Source organism: Mobula hypostoma, chromosome 6 (genome assembly GCF_963921235.1).
Source record: "Mobula hypostoma chromosome 6, sMobHyp1.1, whole genome shotgun sequence".
NCBI classification, from domain to species: Eukaryota; Metazoa; Chordata; class Chondrichthyes; order Myliobatiformes; family Myliobatidae; genus Mobula; species Mobula hypostoma.
The window spans coordinates 170,876,634-170,898,621 of NC_086102.1; the positions used below are offsets into that span (position 1 = coordinate 170,876,634).

The 21,988-nt window shown below is 41.7% G+C and overlaps 1 protein-coding gene across 5 annotated transcripts in view; it reads left to right on the forward strand.

The window, feature by feature from the left end:
- Window positions 1-21,988, forward strand: part of LOC134348611 (myosin light chain kinase, smooth muscle-like) — a 365,048-nt gene that overhangs the window by 279,653 nt on the left and 63,407 nt on the right. For all 5 annotated transcript variants that reach the window (XM_063052250.1, XM_063052252.1, XM_063052248.1 and 2 more), the window contains 2 exons: window positions 1,032-1,159; window positions 2,528-2,681. In XM_063052250.1, the coding sequence (XP_062908320.1) occupies window positions 1,032-1,159; window positions 2,528-2,681 (282 nt within the window). The remainder of the gene's footprint in view (window positions 1-1,031; window positions 1,160-2,527; window positions 2,682-21,988) is intronic.

Sequence of the window (21,988 nt, forward strand, 5' to 3'; positions counted from 1 at the left end):
TTACCTGTAAATCTTCGAGGGCAATGTGTTTATCCTAAGCTTGTTTAACCATTTGAAGTCTAATGAAATTATGCATATTCAGGATCAGGCTCACTGATATAGACTAGCATGCAGGTTGAAGTCACTAACCTTTTCCTTTCTCTTTTGCACTTTGTTGCAGAGTTTTTTTTTAAGCTGAGGACAGTTTATAATAAATTCAAATCGTTTTTCTTAGAATTGCATTATTTTCACCCGACAGGAGGATTAGATTAGATTATGAAGACACGTAGTCCTCTTTTATTGTCATTTAGTAATGCATGCATTAAGAAATGATACGTTATTTCCTCCAGTGTGATATCACAAAACACAGGACAGACCAAGACTGAAAAAACTGACAAAACCACATAATTATGACATATAGTTACAACAGTGCAACAATACCATAACTTGATAAAGAAGTCCATGAGCACAGTAAAGTTCAAAGTTTCTCAATTGTCCCACATCTCACGCAGATGGGAGAAGGAGGAAAAACTCTCCCTGCCATGCCGACCACAATCCGACTCTGAGTCATCCGAAAACCTCGAGCTCTGATCAGCTCTCCGACACCGAGTACTGAGCGCCATCTCTGTCCGAACGATTCAACCTCCTTCACGGTCGCTAAAAGCAGGCAAGGCCGGGGATTTTGAGGCCTACCCTCCAAAAGATTCCCAACCACACAGTAATGACAGCAGCGAACGGGCGTTTCAGAAATTTCTCCAGATGTTCCTCTGTGCTTTCACGGCCATTTGCCATCAAATCAGAATTGTCCACGGCCCCTATTTAACAGATACGATATCATTTTTCACCGGAGGGCTGCGCACACGCAGGCATGCTGCCATCTTCTCCTCCCACCTTTATAAGTCAGAAGTTATTAACCAGGAACCAAATTACAGTCTTAACCTTTTCCAGTTTTACTGTCAATATGAGTATTTTTCTAACTACATGGACATGAAGTAGTCACCCACAGCAACCGAAATTTCCTAATCTTTCATTATGATGTTTATTTTCAACAGCTATTCCACCGCAGATACTCCAGTGTCCTGGAAGCATGAAAGTCCGTGCTGGAGAATCCGCAGAGCTGTTTTGTAAGATTGCTGGAACACCACCACTCAGCTACACATGGCTAAAATTTAGAAAACAGGTAATCTTCAATCCTTTCACTTAAATACTGGCTGCTTCTGCCTGAAAGGACATGCATGTTTGATTAGTAAAGTTGAAAAGAGTTGCATTTATTGTCTTCTGAACAAGTAGATGTGTGCATGCACAGGGTACGTGCCGCTGTTGCTGCTGCAGTGACGTTTCTGGTTGTACTGTGCTCACTTGCACTCATGCGTACAATGATAAACTTGACATTCAGCTTTCAATAGACAGCTTCACACAAAGAAAAACATTAATTAAACATAAATTATATACAGTTTTACAGGAAAGAATGCAATTCGACTGTGGAAAAAAATGTCCATTGTTGTGCAAAGTGATCTGTCGTGTATTTAATATTTCAGTAATATTTGAGTAATGTTCTATGTACTCTGTGTGTGTGTGTGTGTGTGTGTGTGTGTGTGTGTGTGTGTGTGTGTGTGTAGTTTGATTAAGCATTCTTGTTCATTTAAATGACTAATTCTGGATTATATGTATAAAAACACGAATTGCTTGTGTCTTCATCCTACCACATTATATGCGTTCCTCGCTTAAAGAAAACTCGGAAGTTAGACCCACATTTTGGACTCCCGTGTTTTCCTTTGAATTAGTTTACTGTTTTGAATTTACAAAACCTAATCTGATCAAAATGGTGATGGTGTTGCTGTGCTGAGGTAGTGATGAGGGTTGTGCAGATTGCTTCAAAAACTGAATGGTTGATGGGAAGTATTTCTTAATCCCCGAGACCTGGGGCCAATCCTGCTGTCCATGTGGAATATGTACATTTTGCACGGGTTTCCTTTGTATGCTTTGTTTCTCTCTTATATCCAAAGATTAGGTTAGTTGACTACTGTAGATTGCCTCTGCAGTATAGGGAAACAGTAGAGTTTTGTGCAGAGCTGATGGGTAAGTGAGGAGAATGAAATGCTAACGGTGTATAAATACGTCTAAGAAGCCCACAACCTTGCCATAGGGTTTGGAGGCTTGCGTGCCTCAATGAACCAGAGAGCGATGTTTTCTGGAGTCAGGGCCTTGTGCTTTGATTCTTGGTCAAAGAATCCCATGCCAAACAGGTCAAAGGGTAGAGGACAGACTAAGTGTGGTCCACTGGTCCTCCAGGTACAGAGGTTCAGCTCAGGGCTAACAACCCTGACTGGCCAAATAATATGTTACAGAAGCAGCAATGAACCTTCATTGCTACCCTAAGTGCTAACGGCGTAATGGGCAGTAAGCAAAAGGGAATTGTGTCAATGGATTACTGTGGACTCGGTGAACTGAAGGGCCTGGGAAACATTGTGGAGTTTTGTCTCAGGTTCACTCAGCTAAAATAATGGAAAGTTTTCTCTCTTCATCCCTTACTTTGTTCCTGTTTCAGATTAAAGAAAGTGATCATATAAAAATAGAAAATACTGACAGTAGCAGTAAGCTAATCATCTCTTCAACCAAGCATGATGACTGTGGCTGCTACAACTTACTGGCCGAAAATAAGATAGGAAGCAAACAAGTTCAAGTTAACCTCACAATTGTAGGTAAGTGAATTAAGTGAATCACCCCGACAGCCTTTTCAATGCAGTTGGCGTAATGGCCATATGTGTTCATTAATTGTTCCAATGTTTGTAGATTTATTAGAATGGATATTTGTCTAGAGATAAGCTCTGTGCTCAGCTTTTGTGAGGTTAGGTAAAACAGAACGAAGGGTTTCCTGAATGCCCTGTGGAACTGTATACTGCAATTGCAGAAGTGTATGTTCCACCAGTTGGCAAATTGGTAGTGGAGATTATTCAAGGCAAATCCGTTTTCCAAGTTTGGAGCTAAATAGATTAAACAGTTGTTAAGGGGAATGGGTGAAGGAGTAGCATTAGAGACTGGTCACATCATTGACGTCGTCTCAAAGTACAAAGTAAATTTACTATCAAAGTACATATATGTCAGCATATGCAACCTGAGATTCATGTTCTTGTGGGCATTTACAATAAATTCAAGAAACGTAGTAGAATCAATGAAAGGCCACACCCAACAGCAAGGACAAACAACCAGTGTGCAAAACACAACAAACTGTGCAAACGGGGGAGGGGGGGGAGGAAGGAAAGAAATTATTAATTAATTAATAGATACATCAATCAATCAATCAATATAATGGGACCTAATCACAGAGGCTGGCCCATAGTTATTTTCTATCACCTTAATAGCAGCAACTATAACTAATTAATAGTTCATTATATCAATTGATGTCAATTTGCAACTTGGGAGCTGCTACCAGAGGCTATTCTCTCCCACAAGCCTGCATTCCCATCAGTTAATTGTAGCTGATCTATATTTTAATTCTATTTATCTTCCTTTGTTCAGTGTTATTTCCACACTTCCCTAACAGAATTATGTTGCCTTCAAGCTTTAATATTCCAGTAGACTCAGTCGCTCCAGGCTTTGACCAAGCATTTCCAGATTTCCATCGCCCTTTATGTGCTGCTAAATGGCTCAGGTCTGTTTATACGTAAAATGTTGCAAATACTTGAAATCTGAAATGAAGCAATGAGTACAAGAATTCAGGGGAATTCAGACAGCATAGTCATAGTCATAGTCATACTTTATTGATCCCGGGGGAAATTAGTTTTCATTACAGTTGCACCATAAATAATTAAATAGTAATAAAACCATAAATAATTAAATAGTAATATGTAAATAAGTCCAGGACCAGCCTATATTGGCTCAGGGTGTCTGACCCTCCAAGGGAGGAGTTGTAAAGTTTGATGGCCACAGGCAGGAGTGACTTCCTATGACGCTCTGTACTGCATCTAGGTGGAATGAGACTCTGGCTGAATGTACTCCTGTGCCCAACCAGTACATTATGTAGTGGATGGGAGACATTGTCCAAGATGGCATGCAACTTGGACAGCATCCTCTTTTCAGACACCACCGTCAGAGAGTCCAGTTCCATCCCCACAACATCACTGGCTTTACGAATGAGTTTGTTGATTCTGTTGGTGTCTGCTACCCTCAGCCTGCTGCCCCAGCACACAACAGCAAACATGATCGCACTGGTCACCACAGACTCGTAAAACATCCTCAGCATCGTCCGGCAGATGTTAAAGGACCTCAGTCTCCTCAGGAAATAGAGACGGCTCTGACCCTTCTTGTAAACAGCTTCAGTGTTCTTTGACCAGTCCAGTTTATTGTCAATTCGTATCCCCAGGTATTTATAATCCTCCACCATGTCCACACTGACCCCCTGAATGGAAACAGGGGTTGCCGGTACCTTAGCTCTCCTCAGGTCTACCACCAGCTCCTTAGTCTTTTTCACATTAAGCTGCAGATGATTCTGCTCACACGATGTGACAAAGTTTCCTACCGTAGCCCTGTACTCAGCCTCATCTCCCTTGCTGATGCATCCAACTATGACAGTCATCAGAAAACTTCTGAAGATGACAAGACTCTGTGCAGTAGTTGAAGTCCGAGGTGTAAATGATGAAGAGAAAGGGAGACAAGACAGTCCCCTGTGGAGCCCCAGTGCTGCTGATCACTCTGTCGGACACACAGTGTTGCAAGCACACATACTGTGGTGTTGCAGTCAGGTAATCAAGAATCCATGACACCAGGAAAGCATCCACCTGCATCGCTGTCAGCTTCTCCCCCAGCAGAGCAGGGTGGATGGTGTTGAACGCACTGGAGAAGTCAAAAAACATGACCCTCACAGTGCTCGCTGGCTTGTCCAGGTGGGCGTAGACACGGTTCAACAGGTAGACGATGGCATCCTCAACTCCTAGTCGGGGCTGGTAGGCGAACTGGAGGGGATCTGAGTTGGCCTGACCATAGGCCGGAGCAGCTCCAGAACAAGTCTCTCCAGGGTCTTCATGATGTGGGAGGTCAATGCCACCGGTCTGTAGTCATTGAGGCCACTGGGGCGCGGCGTCTTCGGCACAGGGACGAGGCAAGACGTCTTCAAATAATAGTCATAGAAACAGGCCCCTCAGCCCATCTGGTCCATGCTGAGCTATAAATCTGCTTAATCCCATTGACCTGCACCCAGGCCATAGCCCTCCATCCCCCTCCCATCCATGTACACATCCAAATTTCTCCTAAACGTTGAAGTCAACCTCACAGGCATCACTTCCACTTGTAGCTCGTTCCACACTCTCACCTCCTTCTGAATGAAGAAGTTCCTGCTCATGTTCTCCTTAAACATTTCACATTTCACCTTCAACACATGACCTCTAGTTCTAATCTCATCCAGCCTCAGTAGAAAAAGCCTGCTTGCATAAATCCCTCATAATTTTGTATTCCTCTGTCAAATGTCTCCTTCTTCTGCATTCTAGTAAATAAAGTTCTAACCTATTCAACATTTCCCTGGTTATTTAGACCCTCAAGTCCTAGCAACATCCACGTACACTTTCTGTGCACTTTTTCAATCTTATTCATATTGTTCCTGTAGATAGATGACTAGAACTACTCCAAATTAGGTCTTACCAAAAGCTCTCTATATACCTGCAATGCCATTTTCAAGGAATTGATGGAGAAAAAAAAAAATCAGAGTTAATATTTCAGTTGAATGGTCAAAGTTATCTTAAGCATTTTTAATTTTAGTTTTAATTATTGTGCTTTTACAAGAGGAAATGATTTTGTTAATGAAAACTACTAGTTGTTTCAAATAATTTGATACAATCACTGCTAAATGTCTTGTCAAGGGAATACAAACTGTGTAGACAATTGGTTTTCAAAATTTAATCCTTAAAACCTCACTGTCATTTTGGTACATGTGCAAAATACTGCTTAAAAAGCTGGTCAATCTTTCTTGAGGTTCAGTGCCCAAAATTAAACAGATCTTTGCATGCGGTCTGATCAAGGGATAAGAACAACTAAGTTATATATTCATCACTGCACAAGGCCGGTCTCCTTGAAATAAACATCTCTGTGGCTTCATGTCATTTGTCAAAGTGAATCCTCTCATTCAGTCTTGCTGCCTTAATTTATTCATTGGTCCGTGCCTTTACATATACCTGCTGGTTCTTACTGCTCTGCTTGTTGATTTGATATGAGTTCTCTAGTTCATACAAAGCTGACATTCAAAGAACACAATTTTGCTGTTTGTGATGATTATGTCTTGGCAAAAGTGAGGTTACAAAATAGACCGTTTCACTGAACGCGATGCAGACTGGGAGACTGTTTCACTGAACACCTACGCTCTGTCCGCCAGAGGAAGCAGGATCTCCCAGTGACCAGACATTTTAATTCCACGTCCCATTCCCATTCTGACATGTCTATCCACGGCCTCCTCTACTGTCAAGATGAAGCCACACTCAAGTTGGAGGAACAACACCCTATGTTCCGTCTGGGTAGCCTCCAACCTGATGGCATGAACATTGATTTCTCTAACTTCTGTTAATGCCCCTCCTCCCCTTCTTACCCCATCCCTTATTTATTTATTTGTTTGTTTGTTTATTTATTATTTTACTTTCTTCTCTCTTTTTTTCTCTGTCTGTCCCTCTCACAATAACTCCTTACCTGCTCTCATCTTCCTCTGGTGCTCCCCTCCTCCTTTCTTTCTTCCCAGGCCTCCTGTCCCATGATCCTCTCCCTTCTCCAGCCCTGTATCCCTTTTGCCAATCAACTTTACAGCTCTTAGCTTCATCCCTTCCCTTCCTGTCTTCTCCTATCATTTCGCATCTCCCCCTTCCCCTCCCACTTTCAAATCTCTTACTAGCTCTTCTTTCAATTAGTCCTGACAAAGGGTCTCGGCCCGAAACGTCGACTGTACCTCTTCCTATAGATGCTGCCTGGCCTGCTGCGTTGTTTGAATTTCTGCAGTTTTCCTTGTGTTTGCAAAATATGATATCTTTTCTTTTTTAAAAAATAAGAATCGTGCTATTATCATGGATGGTATTTCCTATAATCCACTGGTTTGCAAGACCCAATGATATAGGAGAAGAATTAGGCCATTTGGTCCATTGTTTGTGACTCATTTATTATTCCCCCTGAACACCATTTCCCTGCCTTCTCCTGATAACCTTTGACATCCTTCCTAATCAAGAACTTATCAAACTTCACCTTAAATATACCCAATAACTTGGCCTCCACAGCTGTCTGTAGCAATGAATTTCACAGATTCACTACCCTCTAGCTAAGGAAATTCCTCCTCATCTTGAAAGGGGTGTCATTTTACTCTGGAGTTAGACCATAAGACCATAAGACACAGGAGCAGAAGTCAGCCATTCAGCCCATCGAGTCTGCTCCGCCATTTTATCATGAGCTGATCCATTCTCCCATTTAGTCCCACTCGTCCGCCTTCTCACCATAACCTTTGATGCCCTGGCTACTCAGATACCTATCAATCTCTGCCTTAAATACACCCAATGACTTGGCCTTCACTGCTGCTCGTGGCAACAAATTCCATAGATTCACCACCCTCTGACTAAAAAAATTTCTTCGCATTTCTGTTCTGAATGGGCGCCCTTCAATCCTTAAGTCATGCCCTCTCGTACTAGACTCCCCCATTATGGGAAACAACTTTGCCACATACACTCTGTCCATGCCTTTCAACATTCAAAATGTTTCTATGAGGTCTCCCCTCATTCTTCTAAACTCCAAGGAATACAGTCCAAGAGCGGACGAATGTTCCTCATATGTTAACCTTCTCATTCCCGGAATCATTCTAGTGAATCTTCTCTGTACCCTCTCCAACATCAGCACATCCTTTCTTAAATAAGGAGACCAAAACTGCCCACAGTACTCCAAGTGAGGTCTCACCAGCGCCTTATAGAGCCTCAACATCACATCCCTGCTCCTATACTCTATTCCTGTAGAAATGAATGCCAACATTGCATTCGCCTTCTTCACTACCGACTCAACCTGGAGGTTAACCTTAAGGGTATCCTGTACGAGGACTCCCAAGTCCCGTTGCATCTCCGAACTTTGAATTCTTTCCCCATTTAAATAATAGTCTGCCCATTTATTTCTTATGCCAAAGTGCATAACCATACACTTTCCAACATTGTATTTCATTTGCCACTTCTTTGTCCGTTCTTCCAATCTATCCAAGTCTCTCTGCAGACTTTCCGTATCCTCAGCACTACCGGCCCCTCCACCTATCTTCGTATCATCAGCAAACTTAGCCACAAAGCCATCTATTCCATAATCCAAATCATTAATGTACAATGTAAAAAGAAGCGGCCCCAACACGGACCCCTGTGGAACACCACTGGTAACCGGCAGCCAACCAGAATGGGATCCCTTTATTCCCTTCTCTGTTTCCTGCCAATCAGCCAACGCTCTATCCATGTATGTAACTTTCCCGTAATTCCATGGGCTCTTATCTTGTTAAGTAGCCTCATGTGTGGCATCTTGTCAAAGGCCTTCTGAAAATCCAAATATACAACATCCACTGCATCTCCCTTGTCTAGCCTACTGGTAATTTCCTCAAAAAATTGTAATAGGTTTGTCAGACAGGATTTTCCTTTAAGGAATCCATGCTGAGTTCTGCCTATCTTGTCATATGCCTCCAGGTACTCTGTAACCTCATCCTTGACAATCGACTCCAACAACTTTCCAACCACCCATGTCAAGCTAACAGTTCTATAATTTCCTTTTTGCTTCCTTGTCCCCTTCTTAAACAGCAGAGTGATATTTGCAATCTTCCAGTCCTCCGGAACCATGTCAGAATCTATCGACTTTTGAAAGATCATCGCTAATGCCTCCGCAATCTCCACAGCTACTTCCTTCAGAACATGCGGGTGCATTCCATCTGGTCTGGGAGATTTATCTACCTTTAGACTATTCAGCTTCCTGAGTACTTTCTCTGTCGTAATTGTGACTGTGCACACTTCTCTTCCCTGACACCCTTGAGTGTCCGGTATACTGCTGATGTCTTCCTCAGTGAAGACTGAAGCAAAGTACTTGTTCAGTTCCTCCACCATCTCCTTATCTCCCATTACAATTTCTCCAGCATCATTTTCTATCGGTCCTATATCTACTCTCACCTGTCTTTTACTCTTTATATACTTGAAAAAGCTTTTAGTATCCTCTTTGATATTATTTGCTAGCTTCCTTTCATAGTTAATCTTTTCCCTCTTAATGACCTTCTTAGTTTCCTTTTGTAAGGTTTTAAAAACTTCCCAATCCTCTGTCTTTCCACTAATTTTTGCTTCCTTGTATGCCCTCTCCTTTGCTTTAACTTTGGCTTTGACTTCTCTTGTCAACAACGGTTGCATCCTTTTTCCATTTGAAAATTTCTTCTTTTTTGGGATATACCTGTCTTGCACACCCCTCATTTCTCGCATAAACTCCAGCCACTGCTGCTCTGCTGCCTTTCCTGCCAGTGTCCTTTTCCAGTCAACTTTGGCCAGTTCCTCTCTCATGCCACTGTAATTTCCTTTACTCCACTGAAATTCTTTGTAGCTGCATCAATATGTTGGGTCCCCTCAGACACCCAGGAACCTGAAGTTGCTCACTCTTTGAAATCCAACAAAGTGTCCATTGGTGATGAACTATCTGAGCAGATCAGAATCATATATGAGTGGTGATGGTTGCTTTCACTGTTGCAATAACCTGTAGGCTGACTATAAAAGCTTTGATCTTATCGCTCCCTGCGTGTTGTTCATTTTTATTAAAAAGTAATTTCAGGAATTTTAACTCTCCTTTATTTTCATGTTGTGTTAGAAACATCAGTTGTTTCTATTCAAGCTAAACAGTTGAAACCATTTTCAATCTGTCTCGTGAGGCACAGATGAGATGATTCCTGACTAATTAATTGGTACAACCACACTTAAGTGCATTGTGTTGCTTTATGATTTAAAAAAAATTTCTTCAGAGATTTTTCCACCAAGAGAGTGGCCTATAAAAAGAAAACTGCTTCGAACAATCTCACAGTGAGCAGTAATAACTGTCAGGAGCTGTAAACTGTTACTGTTGGAGGGAGACTTCAGTTCTGGCCTTTTATGGTTTCGGTTTCTTCAAATGATTTATTTAAAAAGAATGGTGCTGCCAATAGTCTCAGCGTGGATTTTGTCCAAGTTGTCTTGTTGTCTACTAAGTGCCTTGACGGCTGCATAGCCCAGAGAGGGAAATTGCATTGGTTAGTATGTGTCTGCTCTTCATCTGTTATTCAGACATCTAAATTAACCGACAATTGTGAAAATGCAGAAAGCTGGCCACTTATTAATGAGTAATAATTTATCAAATCTGGCTTTGTTGAATTTGATAAACTTGATAACCATTAAAATAAATTATTTGTTCGTTTTGTGGCATGCATTTACACCAGGCTTAGTAATTTCTGGAGAATTTGTTGGAGCTGATGAGTGCTATGAGGCTGGATTCTTTTCCCAAACATTCAGCTCAAATTATTCTTTAATATAAACTGCTGCAAGAGTGATTTGATAGCAGTATGGCAAAGTCCAGGGGTACTGGTGAATCATGAGACCAACAGCATCTTCCCTTTCACCAGAGAAATAGGGAATAGGGAGACAGAGGAATGGGGGAGAAGGAAATTGATGAATGAGAAACAAGTGAGATGCTGAAAGGGATATGAGGTAGTGGGAGTTGTCTAAAAGAAGATAAAAACAGGCAGTAAGGAAAGGAAGTAAAGCATATGAGTTTATAAAGAAGAACTGCCTGGAAGCCTTTCCTGGCTGCATGCCTGAGAATACATGGATTTGGACGTTCCCTTGTTGGGCCTCCAGGGTTGAGTGGCATTTCAGGCCACCATAAAATAGCAGTCCTGACTTGCTGCCGAGAGTTTGATTCAGTGCAAGAGACAGATGCTAATGTTTCTTAAAGCTGGGTCTGTGATCAAGGTGATCAGTTTCCTTAACGTGCAGAGCTAGCAGTGGCTACACACACCAGAATGCCTGCCCAGCTATGAAATAAGATCACCAGATCAGGGTTGCTTGGTAAAACTGAGCTGGTGAAGCTTTCTCACCATGTTCAATCGTGACCCAAGTTCGAACACTTCTAGTCCATAACACTACTAATGCATGGCACAGGATGATGATTAGTTCCAGAGCACACAGCAACCAAACATCTGTCTGCCATTTAGTGACGTGACTTTAGCCCTAAAAATAGAATAGTTCACACAAAACACAGCACTGTGGAAATATTGGTTCTGCCTTATGGTGAAAAGTGCCTGTACTCGTTCCATCACCACCCTCACGCCCGACCCCTGGACCCCTACCTCTTCACAGACACGGCCCATCATATCTTTACACCGGAGCTGAAGAGTCAGATTGGTTACAAAAAGGAAGTACTAATGGAAGTAATTTCCAGAAGTGAGTGACACACAAAATAAATGAAGATCTCACTGAGTTTACCAGGTCTGTCTCTGATGCTCATAACTGACACAGGAGACTTTGAAACAGACACGTGCACACCTGATTGGTGGTTCTTCCCCTGAACTTTGTACGGAACTATTGAGGAAAATGAGTGCCTGAGGCACCTACAGACACGAGTGGCATGGTGGGGTAGTTATCTATGTGTGCGCATTGAGTGGTAAGCACTGCAGAGCTAGGTGATTTTTGAGCCACCATTTTCGGTGGATTGAAGGGTCAGTAACCAAAGAGTACAGGCTTCCATAAATTGACCCACATTAGAAAAATCTCTTCTTTGGTAACAAATGGTTAATATCTAGAATTCACTGCCTGCTAGGATAATGGAAGGAGATTCAGTAGCGTTCTTCAAAAGGAAGCTGAGAAACTATTCAAAGGAGGAACATTTGTATGGAAATGGAAAAAAAGTAGGCTACTGGAGCGCACTGGATTGTTTTTCAGAAGAAGGCAGCATAGTATGTAGCGAATGGAGCTACCGTGCCATGACTCCAGTGACCTCGGTTCAGTCCTGACCTTCATCCTGCAGAATTTGTTCATTCTCCTGGCGACCGTGTGGGCTGGTAGATTAATTAGCCACTGGGTTCAGTCCTGATCTCTGACATTGTCTGTGTGGAGTTTGCTTGTTCTCTCTATAACCGTGTGGGTTGGTCAATTAGTTAACAACCAGGTTCAATTCTGACCTCTGACATTGTGTGGAGTGTGTATGTGGGTTAGTAAGTTTATTGGCCACTGTAATCTGTTTCGGGTGTATCGAATCTGATGAGAATGCAGGGAGAATGAAATGGGGTAGTGTAAGAATAAGTGATTGACGCTGGGTACAGATTCAGTGAGCAGAAAATCCTGTTTCTGTGCTGTATCTGTTTTTGACTCCATAAGACATAATACAGTCTCAAAGATCTGAAAGGCTTCCTTCTGTGCTGCAAAAGAAAATGATATAATGGTATAGGCCTTAAGTGCTCCAGAACTACTGGAGAAGTTTGCAAAAAGAAAACCTGGCTGAATGCAGTCCAAAGGTAATCAAGATACATTTAGGTCTGAACTTTATAATTTTGCGAACACTGTCTATGTTCATCATCAGTACTCCGCAGAATCAACAGCAACTAGAAATTTCTGCCAGTTGCACTGGTGGCATCTCCATTGTTGACACGAATATGGAGATTAGTGAGGTAGAATGATCTTAGGCGAGTTAGTCAAAACCTAGGAAATGACCTCACCCAAGATCTTGTGAAAGTGCAGGAACTGCCTTCTCACAATGAAAGAAGGTTGTTCAGAAGATCACCAAGAATAATTCATTGTTTTCTTAATGAAAAAGATCTAAAGTAATTTTATATGACTAAATTTGAAACATCTTTTGAAAATCTTTCCAAGATTTTTTTACATGGCTTGGGAAACTGGAAACATTTTTTCAAAGTTTCTCAAAAATTCCAAAAGGCTCACTAAAGTTTTAAACTTTAAAAGTTTATATATAAATTTCTGACATAATATGAGCACTGTTGACTGCTTTTGTTAATTCACACCAGGTTTTGGGATGAGTCAGTTTGGTTCAGATATTGTGGCCAGTCCAGTCTTGACCACTTCTCCTCTGTCACCTTGTGGCCATACAAAATAATGAAGTGAAAGGAAATGTAGTCACAATCTTCCTGTAGACTGACATGTGTTATCAGCTCTGCACTATCGAGGAAATCTAGATCATAGATTTGTTAGTGTCTCATGAGTTGTGGGGAAAATCCAAGAATAATTGTTATTCCTTTTGGAGAAATAAACAGCCGTCATTAATATACAAATCAAAAGAATGCTCTCCTGTGGTTTCCGGTGTGGTATTAATATTTGTCAAAGGACAAGAAGATAAATGTGACTTTTATTAATTTTAATAATATTTTTAGAATATCATCAGATGTTATATTAGTAGCACCATGTTGAGATGCATCAAATTGTTCTGCATGATAGGGAATAAAAATTCGAAGGAGATACTTCAGTTTATCCTTTCTGTGACCTGATTGTAAATGGCAATTCAAGTCTAAGCTTCCATTTAAACAGAGACTAGTGTAGTAGGTATGCAGGCCCCATACTTTCACTTATTTAGACTGAAACAGGAGACCATTCAGCCCTTTAGTTCCATGCCAGCTCTCAGCAACTCAAGCCAATCAATTCCGCTCCCTTCACTTTCTCTCCCAGAGTTCCCTCTAGACCAGGAGTTCCCAACCTAGGGTCCATGGACCCCTCGGTTGAAGGCAAGAGTCCATGGCATAATAAAGATTGGGAACCCCTGCTCTAGATTTATAACCTAATCACTTTCATACTTCTATCAACAGTAGCCAGTTAATTAAGCAGAAAATCACTGGAATGTAGGAAGAAATCGGAGCATCCACCATGTGGATACACGAAACTGTACACAAACTCTACACAAGCAGCAAATGAGATCAGGATCAAATATAGGTCCCTGGAGCTGTGAGACAGCAGTATTAACTGATGCACCACCATGTTGTCCATTTCTGTGTTCCAGCCAAAGTCATGGGCTTCATTGTAAACTCAGTCAGCTCCTTCATGGGCACTAGTCTCCGTAGTCCTGAAGAAGGGTCTCAGCCTGAAACACCGACTGTTTACTTTTTTCTATAGTGTCACATGACTGGCAACAATGAATATAGAAATGAGTCCGGTTTTATAAACAAATAAATATTTATTAAACTCTGCTCAACATTAGTAAAAAGATAAACAAACGAAAACCTTAACCGGAAGTAAACTGCTATGCGGCCATTTAACAAACTGCCAAACTCAGTGCTAGTTCTTAAAGTGGTAAATGCGAACACAGTATTAAAGTGGTAAATTGGAACACAGTTCTTAGAATGGTAAATTTGAAAGTCCAAGAGATTTATACAGTCAATTAGGAGAGAGTTTCCTGAAGTAAAGAATTCCTCGAGGACTTGACGTTACTGCTGATCCCAGCCAGAACCTGCCTTGTCCGCAGGATTCATGACGATGGAAATGAAACTGTTTAAAGGAACTGACCTTTTCCTCTGTAGAATAGACACTGCACAACCTTTTCTGCTTTAGCAGAGGTTATCTCATACAGATCACTCTTTCTTGAACGAAGATTCAATAATGGTTGATCCTCTCCAATACCGCCGAACGATATCAGCTTTACTCGACTCCTTCAGGTTCCATACCTTAGTAATGCCCTCACTCTCCAATACTACTGAAAAGGTACAGCTGGCAGCTATTGGTGAAACTGCCGGCCCAACACTTCTGTACCTTACAGTAGAAAGTAAAACTCCGTTTTAAAACTAAACTGCGTGATGGGACGAATACGCAGCATAGCGGAGTATCTGACTGACGATCTAACTGAAAACTAACTGCGTCACCAGGCGTCTCCCCTTTATACCCGTGGTGGACATGTCATCACGTGACCTCACATTGGCGGGAAAATTACATCAGGTGACCTCCAAAAGACTATTACATCATGCTCATCAGCTACTCAATTACATCATGGTCATAAGACAGTCACAAGATATCCATGAGGTATGTAACAATAGATAATGCCTGGCTGCTGAATTCCTCCAGCATTTTGTGTGCGTGTAACCTTTGTTGATCCAGAACATCTTCAAGGAGCGATCCCTCAGAAAGGTGGCATGCATCATTGAGGACCCCCATCACCCATTTCATGCCCTGTTCTCATCGCCACCATCAGGGAGGAGGTAGAGGAGCCTGAAGGCAAACCCTCTGCCATCTGGTTTCTGAGTGGACATTGAACCCATAAACACTACCTCACCACTTTCCTTATTTCTATTTTTGCACTACTTATTATACGTATATTTTTCCTTCTATTAACTTTGTATTACGTCGTACTGCTGCTGTAAAGACAACAAATTTCACAACACGTGCCAATGATATTAAACCTGATTCTGATTCTTTAGAAAAAATACCAGGGAAAAGAACACATCCAATGACTTTCTGCACTTAGAAAGTGCACTTTCTGCACTTATATCCATATGCTATTGGATATCTACCAAAAATAACAGTGGAGCATTGTGTCTTTGATCACTGAAAGCTACAATTAGATAAGCATCTTCGAAAGAAATGCAGCAACAAAGATATAATGATATACCTGATGGAAACCTGTGGTTTGCTCTCACTAAGCGCAGAAAATTGTAATTATGTATACATATCGAACTTCCCTTCTGAAACTGGAACCAAATTTCAGAAGCAGAAAATTACCACCTTCTGAATTTAGAACCAGAATCAGGTTTCATATCAATGACATATGTTGTGAAACTTGTTCTTTTGCAGCCGCAGTACGTTACAATACATAAATTAAGAAGTATAAATTGCAATAAGAAAGATTTATAAAAATTAAATTAATTGAGTAGTGAAAAGGGAGAGAAAAAAATACTGAGGCTCATTGGGCTCATTGTCCATTCAAAAAATCTAATGGCAGAGAGGAAGAAGCTGTTCCTGAAATGTGAGTGTGTGTCTTCAGGCTCCTATACCACCTCCTTGATGGTAGCAATGAGAAAAGTGTGATGGGGGTCCTTAATGATGGATGCTGTCTTTTTGAGGCATCACCTTTTGAAGATGTCCTGGCTGTTGGAGAGACCAGTGCCCATGATAAAGCTCCCTGAGTTTACAACTTTCTGCAGCCTTTTTTCCAATCCTGTGTAGTGGCCTCTCCATACTAGACAGTGATGCAAGCAATCAGAATGCCCTCCACGGTACATCTGTAGAAATTTGCAACTGTGTTTGGTGACAAACCAAGTTTCCTCAAACTCCCAAAGAAATATAGCTGCTGTCATGCCTTCTTTGTAATTGCATCAATATTTTGGGCCCAGGATAGATCTTCAGAGATGTTGACACCCAGGAAATTAAAACTGCTCACCCTGTCCACTGCTGATCCCTCAGTGAGGACTGGTGTGTGTTTCCTCGACTTCCTTTTCCTGAAGTCCACGATCAATTCCTTGGCCTATTGTTGTGACGCTATGCAGCCAGCTGATCTGGCTCATTCATGTACGTGTCCTTATCACTTTCTGAAACTCTGTCAATAATTCTGCAGGCAAATTTATAGATGGCATTTGAGCTGTGCCTAGCCACACAGTCATGGCTGTAGAGATGGCAGAGCAGTGGTCTAATTACACAATCTAAAAGTATGCCAATGTTGATTGTCAGTGAGAAAGAGATGTGATTTCTGACCTGCACTGACTGTGGTCTCATGGTAATGAAGTCAAAGATCCAATTGCAGAGAGAGAGAGGTACAGAGGCCTAGATTTTGGAATGTTGATTAGAACTGAGGGTATTGTGTTGAATGCTGTAATCAAACAACAGCATCTTTTCATCAGTATTCCTATTATCCAGGTGATCCAAGGCTGTGTGGAGAGCCAGTGAGATTATATCTGCTGTAGACCTTTTGTGGCAATAGGCAACTTGCAGCATGTTGAGTTCCTTGGTTAGGCCAGATTTGGTCCTGGCCATGACCAGCCTCTTAAAGCTTTCATCACAGTCAATGTGAGTACAACTGGGTGACAGTCTCTAAGGCAGCTCACCCTGTTTTCTTGGGCACTGGTTTGATTGTCACCCTTTTGAAGCAGGTGGCAACAGTGAGAGATTGAAGATGTTCTTGAATGCTCCTATCGGTTGGTTGGCACGGGTTTTCAGTGCCCCACCAGGTCCCCCATCAGGGCCGGTCACCTTGCAAGTGTTTTTTACCTTCTTGAAAGATATTCTGCCGTCAGCCTCTGAGACAGAGATCACAGGGTCACCGGATGCTTCAGGGATGTGCACAGGTATAGTTTTATTCTCCCTTTCAAAGCGTGTAGAAAATCCATTGAGTTCACCTGGGAGTGAAGTGTCACAGCCATTCATGATGTTAGGTTTCACCTTGTGGGAAATAATGGCCTGCCAATCCTTCCAAAGCTGACGTGCATCCAATAGCATCTCTAACTTCAAAATTGTTTTTCTGATCTTAAGTTAGTCTCCATCAGTTGTACCTGGATTTCTCGTATAGTTCCGGATCACCGGTCTTGAATGCCACAGATCTAGCACTACGCAGACTACAAATCTGGTTCATTCACCACAGCTTTTTTTTTGGGAATGTCAGGTATGTTCCCAAAGTCACATACTCACCTACACAGGTCTTGATAATGTGTGGCGTATTCATTCAAATGCGAAGATGAATCCCTGAATATTGTTCAGTCCACTAGCTCAAAGCAGTCCTGTAGGTGCTCTTCCATCTTCCTTGACCATACTTTGTTAGCCGGCACCACTGGTGCTGCGGTCTTTAGTCTTGCCTACATGCAGGGGGGTAGAAGTACAGCCAGGTGATCGGACTTCTCAAAGTATGGGCGTTGGATGGTACGGTAAGCATTCTTGATGACGGTATAATAGTGATCAAGTGAGTTGGCTCTTCTGGTTCCACAAGTGATGTGCTGGTAGTTGTTCAGAAACTTCTTCAAGCTGGCCTGGTTGAAATCGCCTGCAGTGATAGAAGGCATCAGGGTGCGCTGTTTTGTGATGGCTAATTATGTTGCTCAGCTCAATTGGAGCCTGCCTGGTGTTGGCCAGAGATGGAATGTACGCTGCTACCTGGATGACAGCAGAAAACTCCCTCAGCAGGTAAAATGGACAGCACTTGACCACTAGATGTTTGAGGTTGGGTGAACAGGATTGAGACAGAACCACTACTTCTGTTCACCACGATGAGTTAATCATAAAGGATACTCCACCTCAACAACCTTTTAAAGACTTAGTTGTCCTGTCTTTTCGCTGGCAGGTGGTAAGAGTGGGCTCCCTCACCTCTGCCCCTCTGACCCTCAATACAGATGCCCCTCATGGCTGTGTACTAAGCCCCCTCCTTTACTCTCTGTATACCCATGACTGTGTCACCACCCACAGCCCCAATCTGCTAATTAAATTTGTTGACGACACTGCATTGATTGGCCTTATCTCAAACAATAATGAGGTGGCCTACAGAGAGGAAGACACAGTGGTGTCAAGAAAACAACCTCTTCCTCAACGCCACAAAAACAAAGGAGCTGGTTGTGAACTACAGGAGGAATGGAAACAGGCTAACCCCTGCAGACATCAATGGATCTGGGGTTGAGAGGGAGAACCGCTTTAAGTTCCTTGGCATCCACATCACCAAGGATCTCACGTGGTCTGTACACACCAGCAGTGTGGTGGAAAAGGCACAACAGTGTCTCGTTCACCTCAGACAGTTGAAGAAGTTTGATGTGGGCCCCCAAATCCTAAGAGTTTTCTACAGGGCACAATTGAGAGCATCCTGACTGGTTGCATCACTGCCTGGTATGGGAACTGTACTTCCCTCAATCGCAGGACCCTGCAGAGAGTGGTGCGGTCAGCCCAGCGCATCTGTAGGTGTGAACTTCCCAGTATTCAGGACATTTACAAAAACAGGTGTGTAAAAAGGGCCCAAAAGTTCATTGGGGACTCGAGTCACCCCAACCACAATCTGTTCCAGCTGCTACCATCTGGGAAACAGTACCGCAACATAAAAGCCAGGACCAACAAGCTCTGGGACAGCTTCTTCCACCAGGCCATCAGACTGATTAGTTCATGCTGACGCTACTATATTTTTTTGTTATGTTGACTATCCTGTTGTACATAATATTTATTACAAATTACTATAAATGTACATTGCACATTTGAACAGAGATGTAACATAAAGATTTTTACTCCTCATGTATATGAAGGGTATAAGAAATAAAGTCAATTCAATTCACTCAGCTGCATCACTGCATCCGAAATGGCCCATGTTCTGTGAAGTAAAGTACACAGTAGTTCCTGATATCCCTCTAGTACTGCAATCTTGCTCTGAGGTCTTCAATGTTATTTTCCATAGACTGTCATTCCAGAGATTGTTCTCGTGAGCCTCATCTGGAGCCTCTCCAATGCCAGCACATCTTTTTTTAGATAAGGGGCAAAAACTTCTCACAATACTCCACATGCAGTCCAACCAATGAGCTTACATCCTTGCTTTAAATTCTAGTCCTCTTGAAATGAATGCTAACATTACATTTACCTTCCTTACCACCAACTCAGCCTTCAAGTTAACCTTTAGGGAATCCTACACAAAGACTTCAACGTCCCTTTGCACCTCTGATTTCTGAATTTGGTCCCATTTAGAAAAGAGTCTACGCCTTTGTTCCTTCTACCAAAGTGCATGAACATACGCTTCCCTACACTGTTTTCAATCTGCCATTTCTTTGCCCGTTATCCCGATCTCTCCAAGTCTTTCTGCACTTTCCCAACTTCCTCAACACTATCTGCCCCTCTGCCTATCTTTGTAGCATTGGCAACCTTGACCATAAAGCCATTACTTCTATCATCTAGGTAACTTGAAGAGAAGCGGTGCCAACACCCACCCCTGAGGGACACCACTAGTCGCCGGTAGCCAACCAGAAAGACTCCCACTTTTTCCTACTCTTTGCCTCCTTCCAGTCAGCCAATCATCTAGCCATGCTAGTATCTTTCCTGCAATACCATGGGCTCTTAACTTGTTTAGCAGGCTCATATGTGGCACTTTGTCAAAGGTCTTCTGAAAATCCAAATAAACAACATCCACTGACTCTCCTTGGTCTACCCTGCCTGATATTTCTTCAAAGAATTCCAACAGAATTATTGATTGATTAACATTGAATGATTTAAAAGAGAAAAATGTGTTTGAATCCCAAGTGATGGAATAAAACACATTGCTAACTCCCAAGACAAATGCCAAGTTAGATTTATACATTATTATATTTAATATATTCTCTGAAAACTCCAAGTTTATTGCTACTCTGGCAGTTGGCTAATTGGTGAGCCAAAGAGAATCAGATATTTGCCTGCACACTAAAGATCATGAATAGTAATATTTCAGTGTCTTTTAGATTCCAAGTTCAATTTTGCTTTATCAGCTCCACAAATAAGCCAGGAATGAGAACAATCAAACAACCTGCTACCTTGAGTGTATTCTAAATACAGTACCTCACCATCACAACTTATCCTCCTTCCTTCATCTTCAGATAACCATCCCCTGCACAGAAAAATCTATAATATAAAGATGTATTCTCTAATGTTTATTGGATATATGATGTCAAATATATAGCTTGGTCAGAAGTCCATTCTGCCTCAAATAAACTGAAAGATTATGTGTTTTTTTAAATCATTAAACTTCCATTGAGGCTTTTTGTTTCCTTTCATTTCCTTCTCATGGATGACCTGCTTTCACTCCAGGAGTAGAAGATGTCTTTATACTTTATACTTTATTGTCGCCAAACTAGAACGTGCAATCATCACAGCAATATTTGATTCTGCGCTTTCCGCTCCCTGGATTACAAATATTAAAATTTTTAAATAACAAAAATTAGTAATTATTAAAAATTTAAATTATAAATCATAAATAGAAAATAGAAAAATGGAAAGTAAGGTAGTGCAAAAAAACCAAGAGGCAGGTCCAGATATTTGGAGGGTACGGCCCAGATCCGGGTCAGGAATATCTGCACATGAATATTTTAATGTGGGATGCACATTACACCCCAACCACAATATACTTTTGACAGAGTGATGTTGGAGTTTATCAGCTAGAAGATAATTAGATAGGAGGCACTGCTGTACAGAATCACCTCACACTGTCTCACTATATGCACTAATGGACAAAGATAAGATCTTGCCCAGACTATGCCATGGCTCTTTTAAGTATATTGTGTTGCACAAAATGGTGGTACATAAATTGGGAAATTTTTCTTGTACACTTTATAGCTGATGTGGCTCCAGAAGACCAGACTGAACCGAAAGAGAAAAAAATGGCAAAGGGAAATTGTGCTCACTTAGATGGAAGGAGGAAGAATTCAGTATTATGCTAAAATGAGCCCAGATGGAATATGTTGTTTTTCATGGATTTAAAATGGCAGGCAACACGGAGGTCAGGGTTACACAGCAGAATGAATGCAGATGCTTCACAAAGTGATTAGCTAATCTGCATTTGCTTTCTCCTAAGTATTGGAGACCACACTGTCAGCACTGAAAGCAGTGCACTAATGTGGGAAATGTGCAAGTGATTCACTGCCTGGAAAGAATATTGGGAAGGAAAGAGATGAAATGACAGGTGTTTTACCTCCTACAGTTGCAAGGGAAAGTCCCTGCAGAATTTGAATTGTTTTTCATCAATTTAAGTAATTAACGTGCTATTGACTTTAAAGAAATATTACAAAACCTTGCTCAGCTGTGATGCATACTGAACTTTTTTTTAAAAATCAGATGAGATGTGTTTGCAGCTGGGTTGGGGGGGAAGAGAAGATTAATTCACCACAAATTTAACCCATTTTATTCACTGTACTAATATAAACCTGCTGAAACCTGTTACTGTTGAGACATACAGGACTTAGAGAGAGTCAGTCAAATTGCGTCTCACATTCTAAGTTTCTTTTAAAGCAAAAGCTCAGCCTGAAATGTTGGTATTCTTCCACCTCATATTGCTTTATGAAGGAAGAACAAGGCAGGGATGGGGCCGATGCTGGAAGCTGATAGGTAGAACCAAATGATAC